The 17784-nt window shown below is 47.6% G+C and overlaps 1 protein-coding gene across 3 annotated transcripts in view; it reads right to left on the bottom strand.

Moving 5' to 3' along the window:
* Positions 1 to 1921: 1921 nt before the first annotated feature.
* Positions 1922 to 17784, bottom strand: part of INF2 (inverted formin 2) — a 61322-nt gene continuing 45459 nt past the window's right edge. For all 3 annotated transcript variants that reach the window (XM_078602010.1, XM_078602009.1, XM_078602011.1), the window contains 8 exons: positions 16524 to 16624; positions 14748 to 14818; positions 12797 to 12904; positions 11631 to 11701; positions 9502 to 9619; positions 7054 to 7218; positions 5666 to 5765; positions 1922 to 3219 (listed from right to left, as the gene is read on the bottom strand). In XM_078602010.1, coding sequence (XP_078458136.1) covers positions 3131 to 3219; positions 5666 to 5765; positions 7054 to 7218; positions 9502 to 9619; positions 11631 to 11701; positions 12797 to 12904; positions 14748 to 14818; positions 16524 to 16624 — 823 coding nt within the window. In that variant the 3' untranslated portion in view covers positions 1922 to 3130. The remainder of the gene's footprint in view (positions 3220 to 5665; positions 5766 to 7053; positions 7219 to 9501; positions 9620 to 11630; positions 11702 to 12796; positions 12905 to 14747; positions 14819 to 16523; positions 16625 to 17784) is intronic.

Here is a 17784-nt window from a genome sequence, read left to right as displayed (position 1 = left end):
TGATGTTGATTCCAAACGCGGAGGGAAAAACCGGAGGACCCGGAAAAAAATCCACGCGAGGGAGAACAAGCAAACTCCAAATACACAGCAGGCGTCGGTGGTCGGGATCGAACCCACGAACTCCTGTATACCATGGGGGGTTAGTTAACATCTCGCCACCACTCCTCTTCAAGCCCGTGCCTCCGGGCGCTCTAAGTCACTTCCATTCTCTCCTGCCCCGATGCTGGACAGCTGTTTAAAAAGAGCTTCATAGCTCATCCGATTCCTCCAGTCTCAAGAAAGATTCTGATCGTCCCTCCCGCACTTCGTGTACAACTCTGCACTCTCAGACGAGTGTATTCCCATGCTTCAGATGTGGCATAATTATGAACCGATATATATTTATCATTAACATGATCTCGCAACATTGGTGGATGAAGGGCTCCCCTTTGTCGCCGCTATCTTTCACGGTCCTGCATTGCAACAATCCATTTGACTCCTGCACGCGAGCGAGATTAAAGACTCTACAGTAACTTACTAAAGTTCATAATCGCGAACAGACTTCAACAAACGCCGTGTTAACACCGGTGGGCGTGATCGTGTGTTTGCATGCATTTCCTGGATATAATGCACCAACGCAAAGTCACAAACTAACAAACATTCATATTCTGGGTAAACATTCCACGCACAATCCAGAATCCTTTGTTCTGCATCCACCCAACCGTCCCACAACCCAGGGAGACCCACTCGCACAAACACAAAACAAACATTGAACTTTCAATCACCTGCCACAGCGTTCCAATGCAACAAATGACAATGCGAAACAAATTGCACGTCAGTCTACAGAACGATCATTCACTTGACGCCATCGCAAAGCACCCGTCGGCGTGGTTACTCACTGGAATTAGGGTTGCCATGGCCAGGGGAAATCCGAGCAGCAGCGGGTCTCTCAACTCGCTCGCCCGACGCACGTGGAACGAGTGGGCCAAAGCAAAGGGTGGATATACTTATTTAGAGTGGCCAGCACGCACGCACGCACGGACGCGTGTGTGCGTGCGTGCGCACGGGTGCAGCGGTGGTCGCAGGTTCCCCGATAGGACCTTGCGGTGGCGTCCCGGGCCGACCTTGCCCAGAGCCACTCTGCCCCGCTGTGGAAAATCCATGGGGGGCTCTCAGTTAAACATAGCCCGTAGGGAGGAGTCGGGTTGCTGAACGAGCACACACACACGCGCGCGCAAAAAACAAAAGAAAATAACCTTCCGATGTGTTTTCGGGTTGTACCCCGCGTGTTGTGTCGGCGCGATTTTCGACTTTTGACTCGACACGCTTGAAAGATTCTTCATGGAGCTGAATTTGAGCGCGTGGGAGCGAAATGTCAGACATCAACGCCGAACAGCACTCGGCAGACCCCGCAGACACGTCAGGGGAGCCCTGAAGCACATCCCGCGACAACCCATGCAGTACTATCAAAGCAAGTGGAAATTCAAGTCATCAAGCAAACTCCGCAGAGGGTGGGAATCTCAGACTGGCAACCCTGATGTTCTGCGAGGGCCTTGCTATCCTCAAAGGGCTAGTTGTGGATATGTCAAGGCAAAAGCAGAGAAACGTCAACCTGAATCAGATAAAATCAGGACATTGACTTTCAACTAAATTCAGTAATGCGAGTCACATACGCAGACACAGAGGCGTGCAAAACTGAAATATGATAGCAAATCATATCCAGTTAATGATACAAATACTGCTTGCTGAGCTAGTTACATGCATACTTTCTATTAAAACAATCGAGTGATCAATCGGTGACAAAATCTGGTCTTTTGCAATTTCATACAATTATGAGATTCCATATATCATGTTTAATATTCTATTAAATACTTATTTTCTAATTAAAATATTACTGGTTATATTTTCTAAAACTTGTGGAAAATACATTCAAAACACAGGAGAACAGAAAGCTTTTATTTGTATGTTCATAACTTTATATTACTGCAAACAGCATCACTGCAGAACCAAAGGGAAGGAAATGCATGTCAATGCAAGTGCTGCTTGGCACAGCTTATAAAATAAGAAGGAACGGACACATTAACTGCAGGCGTAATGAGAGATTACTACACGCATAATGAGAGATTACTGCAGGTATAACGAATACAAAACTGTGTAAAGTGTTTTAAATGCACGATTGCTTGGCAAAAAACACGTGCATATTATTTCACAATCAAACATTTGAGTACAGTTGTGCAATTACGTCAAGACACTAGCGATGCAATTGAGTAATTTCTAACAGAACAAGGTATTGCGAATGCATAAATAATGGAAAACTCGCCCATCAAGAAGTAACAGCAAGCACACACACCTGACATCACAGTTGAGGTGGCATTGGTGGGCGCGACTCAACCACACTCTGATCAGTCAAGGCCCTACATTTCGTGCATGGCATCATTACCCATGGGCGCCAATCTCTCCAGGTGTACGTCACCTCGCGCTCACATCACACCAAATCTCATCGAAGCTCCATCGTGTCAAGGTCGCGAGGCCACCGTGGCCAATGCTTTTGAGGCCTTGACACACCTCACCCCCCCCCCCCCCATCGCTTCCTTGCTGCTAGATCCGGCAGTGGTCGCATCGTCAGCACCTGACCTCCAAAGTGCGATATCACAGTACTCAACATTGCCTCGAGATCTTACCCTCCGGTTGGTGATCTACGGCTGCCGGCTCCAGTGCCTGTCTTGGGTCACCACGCAGCCGCGTGAAACGGGCAATCAAGCGATCGTAATTTGCATCGCAGGCCTCCTTCGCAACGGGAAGGAGGCATTGAAATTAAACGCGGGTAAAGCGCAACGGAGAATCATTGGCGGTAGAATCGGAAAATGCTCCTACAAAAGTCTTGCCAAAACCGGTGCAGTTCATGCATCTCCCAATCAAGTGAGTGCAGAGAGGCTTAGCTTGTTAGCTTGTTCTTAAGAAGCTAAGCAAGCTTTGTAAAGTCCAGACAGAGTGCCCAGCCTTACCAAAGTCAAGAAGATCCTTACCAAAGGCAAGCAAAAGCTCAGTAAGAAATCGGGCGCTGGAAATGCAAGCGTTAAGATTCTTCGGCCAAAAATGACGGTGATTGGAGGGGACACCCTTTGGGTGCACGCGGCACGAGCTGTGGCCTCTACGGTTTGCGGCCACTCTTGTTCAGCTGGAAACCTTTCCGAATGTCTGAAAGCAGCAGGTCCACGATGCACAGGGACTCCTTCTCCTCTGCAACCACACACACACACGCGACATGTGCCATTTCACAACATCAGCAGCCGAATAGACAACTCTCATTATAGAATTAAGTGCAACCAACTGTTGGGTCGCGAAGCTCTAACAATACCTTAATAATCATTGAAACAGAGCCGGCCCAGCCACTAAGCGACCCTTGCAATTGCAAAGGGCCCCGTGGCCAGCAGAGGGCCCCCTAGAGTCACTGCTAGCGAGTGGGTGAAAAAAATCATACATCAAAGGGGCCTCCAACCAAATTTTGCTTAGGGCCCCCAAAGGTCTAGGGCCGGTTCATTGAAACATACTCACACAACTGTGTAGGACTTCACCATTGTAACTGCATAGCTCTCCGATGTGTTTTCGGGATGTACCGCTGTTTGGCGTGATGTCTAATGTTTTGCTCCACGAACTGGGAGCTTCTTCAGAAATCCAGCTCCAAAATAAACCACATCAGGGGGATAACCAACGGTTCCATGTACAAATAATAAACAAAATATCTAAAATCCACCAATTGTGTTTTCATTGCAGCGTTTGGTTGTGGTCAATTAATCCGCAATGTGACTTTCGTGTGTAGATTCGCCAATTATTTTTCCAGCCACTGACACGGTACAAATCAAAGCCCGACTTGGTACAAATTAAAAAAACAAGTACAAATCCCACCACAGGTCAATTTGGAGTCATGTGAAAATCAGAACCCAACTACTGGGGTTTGTGCTATGTCTCAATAAGAAGACATCACAGTTGATAAATTTGAATGCATACAAGAAACTAATCAGACCCGACACAGGAATTACTTCCTGGCTTCGGCCTACATAGAAGGCTCCACTTCATTGTGTATGAACAACGCCCGGCATATCACGGGACCCTTTTTGCCAGGATCAAAGTATGAAAAATAATCATTGGTTTCACCCTTTCTGGAAATAAAACAGTTGTTATGATGTTCAAATACCAAATAGACACCTTTTGCAAGGAATCCAGTCTACATTAACAACACGTACTTGTGGTGAACATGGAAACAAACATGCTTTGATAATATGTATTGCAGAGGTGGGACAAAGTCATTGTTATGCAAGTCCAAGTCGAGTCGCAAGTCATCAAATTCATGACTCGAGTCTGACTCGAGTCTGACTCGAGTCCAAGTCACATGACTCGAGTCCACATCTCATAGGTGGGACAAAGTCATTGTTATGCAAGTCCAAGTCGAGTCGCAAGTCATCAAATTCATGACTCGAGTCTGACTCGAGTCCAAGTCACATGACTCGAGTCCACACCTCTGATGTATTGTCCTTGAAACTGATTTACTTTGATACTGCCAAAAAGACCCCATGATATAGCTGCTCACCCCGAGCTATAGATGTTCTGATAGTGCATCGTCTTTGTACTGTCCGCCCTTTGGCGTTCTCTCGTCTGACACTGGTGAGGCCGTCTCTGGTGTAGGCCAATCAGTTTCAAAGACAATGCGAATATTATTATTATTATCCGAGCATGTTTGTTTGCATGTTCACCACAGCTACGTGTGGCTAATGCAGATTTGATTCCTTGCTAAATATTTATTTACGTGTTGGAACATCTTAACAACACCTCCTGTTTTTCTTCTTGGTTCTTTCGGTAAAGTCACGTAGAAGGGAAATAATAAAAATAAAACATAATAAAATAATTCTCACGACGTTTCGGTCACAACGCAAGCAGCCGTCCTCAGGTGAAGAACAGGTCTGTCGGAAAGACAGCGTCTGAATGAGTCTACGTGACTTTTCCGAAAGAACCTAGAAGATGAATCCCTGCAGTCACGAAAGCTTTAAATCGATATTGATACCTCCTGTTTTATTGCCAGAAAGGGGTAAAACCTATTCTTATACATTTATGCGATCTAACCCCCCCCAACAAATGCATTGTGGATGATGTCGGTCGCGAAAGCCTACGTGTTGAACAAAAAACTATTCTTATTTCTCAAGGCACGGCATGTGCGAACACTTCCTTCACAAATGGAACATTGAAAGAGTCGCCCCCCCTCTCTATTTGTGACCATTGTGAAGTGCGATCCGTTCATCACCGAGCGTCGTCCGTGCATGATATCACGCTCATGAAGGAGCACCGACGCCAAACATCAAGCGACTCCCGATGCCGTCGAATGGATTACCGGGACTCACACGGCCAGAATGTTTTTCGTCCGTTGCTTTTCAAATGCCACGTGAAAGAAAATATTTCAATGCGAATCGTGATAAACCTGAAACATCTTAAACGGTCTGCAAAAACGTTCATTATTATATTTGGCCTAACATCCCAATGCAGAAGCCTCCTATGAGAAAATCTTGAGGCTTTATTGGACGCAAAGAATGGCATTGTCTTTTGTCATAATAATTCTTATTGTCAGCACCCTGGTACGACGTGCCTAATGAGTGGTTGGGGGAAGCAGTTTGGCGCTCCGTCCCGCTTTCTCTACCTGCTTTCCCATCTTTCGGCAACGGCTTCGCGATCTTGCCGCTCGGCATGTTGCGCCGTTTCTCCGCGCGAGCCTCCTGCTCCGCCCGCGCTTTGTTTTCCTGAAAACAGAGAAATAGATGAACCCCCGTTAGGCCACCAGGAGACGTCAGGACAAAGTGACGTTAGGGGGCGAACATTCACCCAGCCCACCTCCGTCTCTCTGCGCATGCTGAAAATGACACATCGCACCAAGACAAATTTTAGGCTGAGTTGACCGAGAAGAAGTACCAGATTAAACTGTACGCCTGGTCCTGGATTTGCACTCGGGTCATGGGACCCGTAATTCAATGAAAGATACGTACGCAACGACTTGTGCAAACACAAAAATGAAAAGATGCCTCTTATAGCCGAAACAGACTTTTGTGGCAGTGCTGTTAGTGACCACCGGTGAAGGGGGGTGGGGGGTGGCCAGCATCACGCCCGACTGCCTCCGTCGCTGTAGTGACGAATGTTCACACCCACGTTCACACACAAGCCACAGTCAGAGCAGAGGTCGCAACCGGGTACCCGATACCCGTACCCTACCCGATACCCGGCTACCCGTACCTGGCCGGGTACGGGTACCCGTTTGCGACCCTGGTGCGGCCGGGTACGGGTACGGGTAGGCCGTAAGTCACTGGTGAGTCACCGTTTGTCACTCATTTCCCAACGTCTTGTCTCTTCTCACAATTAAAGTTCCTAGAATCAACCCACCCTCGCCTGCAACATGGCTTCATCCCAGAGGTCGCAATCAGGTACCCGATACCCGTACCCTACCCGGCCGGGTACGGGTAGGGTACGGGTACAGCCGGGTACGGGTACGGGTACCCGTTTGCGACCCTGGTGCGGCCGGGTACGGGTAAGGAATCAAAACCCGTTTGCGACCTCTGAGTCAGAGTAATGCAGTGCGTTGAGATGTGGCTGGCTTTTTAGATGCTTTACACACAATTAAGTGCAGATTTTCTTCAAGGACATGAATCAGAAAATATGGACACCAACAAATATCGTTTGCTAAAGCTGAAACTCAGCTTTAAGAGGTGCATGCTTGGAATTATACTGAGAAAGAGAAGCAAATGGGCTCGGGAACATCACTGGAGGGATGATGTCCGTGGATCGAGAATGCAATTTGAGTGGCAGCCAGGGAATGGAATGCATCCAAGAGGTCGTCCGCCAATGAGACGGAGCGACGAGATCAGTTCACGTGTAGGCGCCGGATGGATCAGTGAATGTCATGATCGTGAAAGGTGGTGGGGTCGGGGGCGGGCAATTCATCCAGCAGCGGATTGATCACGGCTGATGATGGCGATGACGAAGATGACGCACAGCAGCACAGGAGCCGCTTGCTGCCGGTGCCGTGACGCCGCCAACCTTTTGCGCGGAGAGGAACTCGTCGCGGAAGGTGCTCACGGAGCGCAGGCACTCGGGCAGCTGGAAGCGCCGCGCGTCCTCGCCCACGTACGCCGCCAGCACGCTCGCGCGCGCCTCCACGAGCGCCAGCAGGGCCTGCAGCTCCGCCGAGCGCTCCCGGAAGCCCTGCAGGTCCCCGCGGGCGTGGGGGGAGACACGTGGGGGGGGGGGGGGTGCACAAGCGCGCAGAGGCGACACGCGACAATGGAAGACGCGCAAGGCTCACAATGCACGATCGTAACAGCGTTCAAGTTTGTTGTTATCATGATGACGTTTCCCCGGTAATAGGCTCGCCGATTCTCAAGACTCTCTTGTTAGGAGGGTTCTGCGAGTTGTCGCAGCAAGGGTCGATGCGGCCACGTGTTATCTCGAGTGAGTCATTTGCAGGAGATGTGTTGGTACTGTGATCTTTGGCCAATACCAGTTACACACGGGTTTGTGTTGATCGCCGTGGGAGGAAAGCAGAGCAACCGGAGGATATCCATGCACGGCAGGGGAAGAACACGCACATGTCGCACAAAAATCAGGAATAAAACTCGGGCTCTTCTTGTTGCGAGGCATCTCTGTGCTCACTGTGGCACCTTTACACCCTCGTGCAGGTGTATGATTTAAAAAAAAAGGTGAATGTGATGAGGTTGGCACAGATGATGATGTTGATGTACGTATATATAATTTGTTTTAGATCATATGACAGCCTTCTGAGACCAGAAGTTTATTCTTTCAGGGAGGCCTGGTCTCCCTTGAAGTAGAGACGTGGATAATGAAGCTGATGATGAAAATAATTAATAATAGTTTTAATAATCATGGATGACAGATGGTAAACATCTGTCATCCATTAATTATCATACTTTATTTGTTTCTTTAATTCACCAAGCTATACCCTTTTTTAAATGTTCTTATTATTTCCATCTTGCAGTTGGTATTGTACATATATACACGCAGTTTGAGAAATGTTTTTTCATATTTTATTGCAATTACTTATTTTTTTGTGTTGATATCTGTTGGTTCTTCTGTGGTTGTAGAAATCCTTGCTCTGACCATTCGTATTTTAATGACTTGCTTCATTCAAGTTCAAGCTCTCAGGCATTTTCCTCATCTGCCTACGATTGTTTCTTGTCAATGAAATAATTAAATATTTCCAAATCACAGCTTGACATATCATTGCCTCCCTCGTTTCACCCTGCAACCTCCTAACACGGGCACCCTCACCTCTCCCTCTGGGAAAAAAAAAATCCTCCTCACCCCCCCCCCCCCCCCCCCGGTCTCCTTAAATTGCACATTGCCCTATTTTGTACAGCACCTGAGGACGAAACTGCACTTAGATGCTCTGCGAATGTCAAGCGTTTGTATGTAACGCATGTCACCAGCTAATGGATTGCCATGATTCAAGACCACATTTTTTTTTTAAACCTTGTCATTGCAAATAATGCAGAATCGATCGAGGCTGCAGGGTTTGCAGGAACGTGTCCGGCATCCGCAAACAAAACCGCGTGCAATATATATGATATTTACAGTATGTATTATTAATACGAATGTGTGGGGTTTTTTTTTCTTTCCGCGGATGCGCTGTACGTCTCTCCCGTGTGTTCTCGTGTCGTACCACGTGTTGTTTCGGCACTGCGTCAAACATTTATCTCCATCGTGCCGTGCCGTGAGCTTCATCAAGAGTTTAATTCGACCAACGCTAATGGTCCCCCCTCCGCCTTCTGGCGGCACTCAAAGAGGGCGGAACTTGCAGACGTGTTTTCGAGTTGTAACGAGTGTTGTTTGATGGGACGTCCGACGTTTCGCTCCTACCAGCTGGGAGCTTCTTCAGGACCTAAGGAAGCTTCGGTTCAGCTCCTGAAGAGACTCGCAGCACGTCAAGAAAGACGTCGGACATTGCGCCAACCAACACGAGGTGCAACCTGAAAACACATCGGGGAGCTGCATATGGTTCATACATGCATGATTCAATGCATTGAGTATGAGCGCAAACATGAATTTTATGATGAGAATAATTTAGTGTATTTGGTATTTGCGCCATTATTATAGCACAGGGATATCACGAAGGTGCTTTTTTCACAGATGTGGTCTGCCGGTAGTGAGCGATGTTGCTTTGTGTCATCCCAAATGAGTATTTTGCATGTACGTACAAAATTTGGACCATGACACCGGCACAAAATGGCCTGCTTATTTGTTTTCATAATGTCTGGGGATCTTAAAAATCCACTCTATTACCCGCAGTAATAACCAGGGTGGCCTGCCGGATAACAACTGCAAAACCTCTGCAACAAGTGGTGAACGTGCTACGGCTGAGCCGCGTCACCACCCCCCAACTTTAACCACTGGCTCATTGGACATCGATGACGGATGCCACAGGAGATGATGAGGATGGCGATGGTGATGGCGGCAGCGCGCTGTACCAACCTGGATACTCGGGGCGTACATCTGGCTAATCTCGTCCACAGAGGCGATGGTCTGTGCCAGGGTTTCCAGTCGTGACTTGAGAATTCCAGACTCCGCCACCAACAGCTCCATGTTCACGCTAAAAAGGTGGCCAACAGCGACATCAAACATACCCCCCTGTTTGCGTAAACATCCCAGCTATTTACACTATGAGACATCTCCTTTACCAGTGGCAAAATATAGTAATAGGTTTTTACCATTTCAACTGGTACAAAAACATACACCTTTATACAAGGCATCATGTTTGCAATAACCACAACACAAGCAGTCAGAATGCAAACAAGAAGAAACAACTCTGATAATGATATGCACTGTCCTTGAAGTTGATTGGTCCACACCCGAGACAGCTTTTCTTAGAGCCTAGTCTCCATTGGTGTTGGACCAGATGACGCCAAAAGGCGTACAACTCAAAAACAGTGCACTATCAGAGTATTGAGAGCTCGGGGCAAGCATTTACACTATGAGACATCTCCTTTACCAGTGGCAAAATATAGTAGTAGGTTTTTACCATTTCAACTGGTACAAAAACATAAACCTTTATACAAGGCATCATGTTTGCAATAACCACAACACAAGCAGTCAAAATGCAAACAAAAAGAAACAACTCTGCTAATCTATGCACTGTCCTTGAAGTTGATTGGTCCACACCCGAGACAGCTTTTCTTAGAGCCTAGTCTCCATTGGTGTTGGATCAGATGACGCCCTAAGGCGCACAACTCAAAAACAATCAACTTCAAGGACAGTGCGTATCATTATCAATATCAGAGTTGTTTCTTTTTGTTTGCATTATGACTGCTTGTGTTGTGGTTATTGCAAACATGATGCCTTGTATAAAGGTGTATGTTTTTGTACCAGTTGAAAGGGTAAAAACCTATTATTATCCCAGCTATGGTTCTGTAGAATAAGTCTTCAAAACTCAGTAAAGGCGTTCCCCTCCTGTGTTACCATTTTTATAAGAATTGTTATACACGTCTAAAGTGTCTATGTGCATCTCTGTTGCCAGTCCACTGCTGGATGAGAGCAGGGCCTCCCCCCTCACCGTGCGGAGTATTTGTCCATACTTCCCCACACTGCTGCACGCGGATTCGTGAAGGTGGGAGAGGCATAGATGTGGGGGGCATCGCAGTACAGTCCAACAACTGTCAACTACACAGCCCTGCACTATATAATAGCCGATTACACCTGTTATCCACAGCGTTTACCCAAGCACTATCCAGGCTTAGCCTGCTTAGCTTCCGAAATAGGATGAGATCAGGCGCATTCCAGTTGATTGGGTCACAGGCGTACATCCCGCACAAAGCCGAAATGGCCATCAAATATCAATGTAGCAACGTATCGTAACAGGTAATCTATGTTGTCATTTGTGCCATTTACATGCTTATAATATCTGCATGTGTCACCTTCAGGCGAAGTTAATGACCGGGACAGAACAAAGGCAGAATACAGACAATACAAATGAGATTGTGCAGACGAGACGATGAAGAATCGATGATTGAATCGAATCGTGACCCTGAATCATGACAACTCCTAGCATCTCAGATCAAGATGGGGGAATCATTAAATCTGACTGAAAAAAAAACACGTAAGCGCAACCATCGGCAGCTCTGACAAATCCACTGCTGCATGAAGACCTTCCCAAGCAGTTGGCATCTGTCACGATCTTGCGACGAAGCAATCCGCCCAGCTCCTACGGACGAGCCGATTTCATCACTCCATCTCACCGGCAGACGTCCCTTTCAGATGCGTTACTTTCCTTGGCCGTCAGTCAGTCATTATTATTGACTATCTGCCATCACATCCCTTCGAACCATGAGGTGTCCTGCCCACTTACTTTTTATGAACAGTTTGAATTACATCATTAATCCCTGTATGCTCGCCAATACGTGCAAGTTCCTAGTGCTGTCAATGTTATTTGAAGAGTGCATCTCTCTCTTCACCCATTTTTGCGATGTGTTTCAGGGCCAGGTTTCTGAACTATGGCATAGCAGGCAGTACGTACCGGCTAAGAGACATCGTCTCTCAAACAACAACAACAACATGAGGCAAGAAAAATACAGGACACGGAAGGAAAAAGTAATGGCGTGTTGTACCTTGCTGCCTTGGCAACCGTGGTCAGCTCATCAGGAAGGCTCAGGAGGTCTGGGTCCTTCTTCTCGGCCTCCTGTTACCATGGAAACAGATGGAGGACCAGGCAGGGGGCACTGCTAAGTGGGCACGGTTGCCTCATGGAGCCTCACTGGCACGGCTCGGGCACCTACTGGACTACATCGCTGTAATGTGGCGTCATCATCGGTATTAATAACAGAATCGTCATGTTTCGATTTAAAGCTTTCGTGACGGCAGGGATTCATCTTCTTGGTTCTTTCGGTAAAGTCACGTAGAAGGGAAGTAATAAAATAATAAAAATAAAACATAATAAAATATTTCTCACGACGTTTCGGCCACAACGCAAGCAGCCGTCCTCAGGTGAAGACGGCTGCTTGCGTTGTGGCCGAAACGTCGTGAGAATTATATTATGTTTAATTTTTATTATTTTATTACTTCCCTTCTACGTGACTTTACCGAAATAACCAAGAAGAAGAATCGTCATGGTTAATTACGCCAATGCTGTGACGTTGCCTCATGGAGCCTCGCTGGCACGGCTCAGGCACCTACCGGACTACATCGCTGTAATGTGGCGTCATCATCGTTATTAATAACAAAATCGTCATGGTTAATTACGCCAATGCTGTGACGTCTCCTTGCCAAGAAGGCAACAAACGGCTCTCCTGTGAGACGAGGCGTTTCAGCTGTAGTGAGCTTGCGCAACGCTCTCCGAGATGAGAAGGGGCACAGAGAGGGAGCCTTCTGCCTGGAGGGGGGTGGTGGTGAGCGTGGGTGAGCGTGAGTGAAGGTGGGTGAGCGTGGGTAAGCATGGGTGGGAGTGGTGAGAGTCTGTGAGCGTGGGTGAGCGTGGGTGAGCGTGGGTGAGCATAGGTGGGTATGGTGAGCGTGGGTGAGCGTGGGTGAGCGTGCGTGAGCATAGGTGGGTATGGTGAGCGTGGCTGAGCGTGGGTGAGCGTGGGTGAGCGTGGGTGAGCATAGGTGGGTATGGTGAGTGTGGGTGAGCATGGGTGAGCGTGGGTGAGCATAGGTGGGTATGGTGAGCGTGGGTGAGCGTGGGTGAGTGTGAGTGAGCGTGGGTGAGCGTGGGTGAGCGTGGCGAGTGTGGGTGAGCGTGGGTGAGCGTGGGAACCCACTGCTGCTCTGTCCTCACCAGGAGGAGGAAGTGAATGAGGCTGAGGCCAGGTCGGTTGCTGCGCGTCTCCTTGAGCTTCGTCAGCGTGCTGAGCCGAAATCCCTGCGCTCCACCCATGAAGCCCCCCTGTGAACGCAGACGTAGTAAAGTTAACTACTCGATGTTCACAGACTGGGAGAGCAAATCGTTGACAAAGGTTTTCCCACTCGAACTAACGGTCAGGGTCTCACAAGCTGTGAGACCTGACCGTAGACAAGGTTTTCCCGCGCGACCAAGCGGTCAGGGTCAGATAGGGTGAATTGGGATCCAAAAGCAGATTGGGAACGACCAATCACAGGGTTCCACAAGGTGGCCGGGGATTGGACAACCCGGCCACGAACAAGTATAAAACCAGAGCGCTGAGAGCTCTGGAGGAGTTCGGCTACACAAAGACCCAAGACGGCGGAAGAAGCCTAGGACCCTGGACCAAGCCCTCCAGCCCTTACAAAGACGGCGAAAGTCCCACATTTAAAGCTTTGCACAACGTTTGAGAAGGCGCTGTGTGTGATCGAGCACATATTATATCCCATGTGACAAATGAGAAGGGTGTGATAGGGTTAGCACTGGACCCAGTCACCTTTGTCTCTTGCCGAGCGGTGGCGATGTTCGCACACCGCACAGGGTCAACATTTTAGGCTGTCTTGACCTAGGAGAGGCCCTTCCCAATTGACAATGATGCACATTGACAGGAATCAAACCAGGGTCGCCAGTCTTGGAGCAGTGTGCTGGCCAATAGAGAAGATATACACAGTATAGTATTATGTATGTAATAAGTGCAATTTATAACGCGCGCAAATTTGCGGACATAACGGCCGCAACTCAGAGGCGCGGAGCCAAGCTCAGAGTCGCTCGAAAGCACGTGGTTGTAGAGGTGAGTTTTTAAGTCTCTCTTGAAGGAGGCGATTGAGGTGATGCTGCGAATGTGCAGAGGGGTGATGGCGTTCCAGACTGTTGGGGCTGCCACCGAGAAGCGGCACATAGACGTGACCATCCTGGATCTTGGTATCAAGAGGAGGTCGTGAGTCGCGCTGCGCAGGCATGTACAGCTCTGTGTCAATCCACTGCTAGATGAGGGCCTCCTCACAACGAATGGGTCGTGGGAGTTATGAGCCCGTACTTTATCACCCTGCTCTGTGCCGGATGAAGTATACAAACCGTACCTGCGGAAAATCACGTGCAGAAAAAAGAAGGACTTCCTATAACCAACCGCATTACGTTCGCCAAATAAATACGCTGATATTATATCTCCTTCATATATCGGGGACCCTTCAAATAAAAAAATTAAGTATCTTTGAAAAGTTGCCATCAACGACAAAGCCGTATTTGGAGTGCATCATTTAATTGGCAGCATTTATTCAATACAATACTCTACAAGCAAACTCTGGATCGGGTTTGAGGTACGGCGTCTCATAAGCAGCATGAGGCTTGCTTGAACCATATGCAAGTACGCAATGCGTGTGTATTATATAATGCGTATCTAATGAGATGTTGTGCTACATTGACTAAACATGTCGAGATTCATTTCTGCAGTGATTTGATGGGCTGTCACATTCAGGGCTAGTGACTGACAACTATTTATTGTCGTTTTTACCATTTAATTTGTAACGTGTTCTCATTGCTTGCTGTCTCATGTGCACAGCTCTGTTCACTCTATTAGCCTCAATGCGACGTTGGCATATTGTTTGAATGTCATTTACGTGAACGGTAAATATAATGTCTCACCCGCGTGATTCCATGAATGCATCAGGAGTGTGAGAATTAATTTTAAATCGATTCACCGAAGCATGGGTATACTCCCAACACTTGCAACTTACAAAACCTTTGTACGAACGTTGGCACAACGTTCCATGGTTACTGGGTTAAGAACGTGTTGCTGAAAAATCTGAACCACGTGCAGTTTCGCACCCCCCCCCCCCCCTCTGCAACTTACAAAGTTGAGGAAGTTTCCCACTTGCAGGACAAACATGCAGAATCGCGGGAGCCTCTTGCTGGACAGCAGACCTGCAGCAAGACGACAACGCGATCACAAACACCCCCACGTGGGACCTCGCGCACCCTCAATAAAGTACCACAATCACGGCCCCGCGCTCTCTACTGGGAGACTTCAGCAACTGCAGGGAGAATTATTTCCCTAAATTGACCATAGCCAGGGGATGGGCAACCAAAATAGCAAGAAAGGCCACATTTTTAAATCCTTTATATTAAGTTCACTCGCTTGCTTGCTTGCGCGCTTACGACCGTGCAAATCTTTCGGTCGTTTTTTAACCCACTTCCCGTGATCCAATCGAGCTGACATTTTGCACACAGACTCGTTGTGCGTGACAATTAATTTTCGTGAATTTTTTTTCCAAATTTGTACACTTTTTAGGAATTTTTTTTTTTCATATTTAATTTAAAATACCAATGTGATTAAAATGAAACTCTTACTCAAGAAAAAACATAAATGAATAATAAAATAAAACCGATGCCACGCATATAAAGGATTTATAGTGAAAAACTTTGTTTTTACGGGTTAATTTTTTTTGTTCGAATTCGGTAAACAACTCAATATTTCGCGAGCCGCAATGCCCGTGGTGGGTCTCTTCAGTAAACGACGGTCACAAAGCGGTCCTTAAAGAGCCGCGTGGGGCTTCACAGCCACGGGTTTCCGACCCCCTGCCCGTAGACACCTCTGCACGTAATGGCATGAACCCTCGATGTAACACTCACTTTCCCCACCACCCCCCCACACACGAGTTACACTACAAGTGATGCTACTAGTGCCACGCCATGCGATGACGGCAGAGAAGGTCTTGTGGAGACGCGTCAATGTGACCTCTTTATTCACACGAAGAGCCATGACGTTATATACCCCGCAGAGAGTGCTTGCTGAATGTCAACATCTAAATGTTCCAGTCTCAGAGAGAGCTGGAATTCAGCCAAATTAAGTTATTTTTCTATATATACCACGATTTACTTTGTGTAATCATCGGTGAGTGGGCTGAGATCACCAACTTTGAGTGTCTGCCTGGATTCGAACTTAGGTATCTCAGCGGCGGCAGCTCAGTGCTGCTCTGCGACCTCTCCACCCCACTGCACTAACCCACACTGGACAAAGTCTAGTGAAGTCACAATCAAACCCCCCCCATGACCGACACTGTACAGGGAAGTTTTATAAATGTAAAACCCATTGCTTTAGAACGGCTTTGTGTGTTTGGTTTGTTGTCCTCCCCCTGCACTTCCGTTCAGCACGGTTGGCTATGTACGGCGCGAAAGAAGTTCAACAGACATCATCGTCATCATCGTCATCATCACAATCCATGGACAGATCGCCCGGAGGTATCCACTGCACATTTCGTCATTTGTTTCCACTTTCGTCTGTCTTGTGCCAACATGCTCAAGTAGCGCCACATCTTCCCGGCACCGATCTCTTATGGCGTCAAGGCCATGCTCTGTTAGGTCTTCCTCTCTTTCCTGTAACCTTCAACTTTTTCCCAACAACACACTTTAAATGTTCCTGTTGTTGTTGTTGCTGCTGCTGTTGTCCATCCTACATGTGTCCAAATATTGCCTTCTCATCACTGCTGTGCATCAGCTCTTCTTCTATGTGCAACGCTTTCCTTACATCCACGGCGGCGTTCAACATACGCACAAGTTTAAATCCGGCAGTGAATCCTCGCATCCTGAATCGTGCGCGATCGCCGACCGCAACGGAAGTCGCACTGACCATCACAGGATGTGGCGAGCAACTGGGCTCGGGGCAGCAGGTTCTCCAGAATGGACCCAGCTTCTTGGCACAGCAGAAGGACGTCAATCCTGAGGGAGTAGCTGCACGTGGGGGCCGAGGAAGAGAAAGGGGTGGGGGGAGGGTGGTGGTAGGAGATGGTCATGTAGGAAAAAGGAGAGGCCGGTATTTTGGAGTAAAGTATGTGAAGTTGTCTTCTTGGTTCTTTCGGTAAAGTCACGTAGAAGTGAAATAATAAAATAATAAAAATAAAACATAATAAAATAATTCTCACGACGTTTCGGCTACAACGCAAGCAACCGTTTTCTTCACCTGAGGACGGCTGCTTGCGTTGTAGCCGAAACGTCGTGAGAATTATTTTATTATGTTTTATTTTTATTATTTCCCTTCTACGTGACTTTACCGAAAGAACCAAGAAGATGAATCCCTGCAGTCACGAAAGCTTTAAATCGAAATTTATGTGAAGTTGTTCAATGGACCATGTGATTGTCTTGTGTGAGGGTCTGACCTACCATTGTGAAATGCATACATGCACTTATATATACTGCACAATTTTTGACAGTCAATTGGTATGCAGTAATGGTCTATGCCAGGTATCCCTTGCAGACTTGATCTCAATGGGCCTATATTTTATTATTACAACTGCAATAATAATTACCGCAACGCCATTTGGCAAGCGAATGTAAAAGAGAGTGTCACGTGCATTTATAAAGACATTTGGATGTAATGTGCAAGCGGTGTGCGCGTGGGTGCTGTCTGTCACTCGCCCACGTGCATGTGTGTGGGTGTGCACTCTTTGCGGTGAGCGGTCGTGGAGCGATTGGCGAGTAGCGCTACGAACCCGGCGACCCGCGTTCCATTCCCGGTGGCGAATATCTGAACCGGTAGGTTGTCTCAGCCTCAAATGAGTACCTAAATGCGATGTATAAACATCACCATTAGGGAGACAAAGGCGGCCGGGCATGGTGCTCGCCCACCCTTTCGTGTGCTGTTCCGGACTTCATTGGGTGCTCACTAACAGCACTTTCCCGAACGGTCTGTAAAGGCTATACAGAGAGGATCTTTGTCTTTGCCTTTCTGAATTCAGAAAATTAGAATGCACGCACGCTCTTACGTCCCCAAGGCTCCGAGCACATTCACACGACAATACAGACCCACGATGACACACGCATGTATGTATGTATGTGCACAGTGACACGCACAGATGCATTATTAGTCACACATTCACACGGACACAACAACG

This window comes from Lampetra planeri, chromosome 17 (assembly GCF_965212315.1).
Source record: "Lampetra planeri chromosome 17, kcLamPlan1.2.h2, whole genome shotgun sequence".
NCBI classification, from domain to species: domain Eukaryota; kingdom Metazoa; phylum Chordata; class Hyperoartia; order Petromyzontiformes; family Petromyzontidae; genus Lampetra; species Lampetra planeri.
The sequence above is the reverse complement of the archived record's forward strand: the minus strand, read 5'-3'. Positions and strand labels throughout refer to the sequence as shown.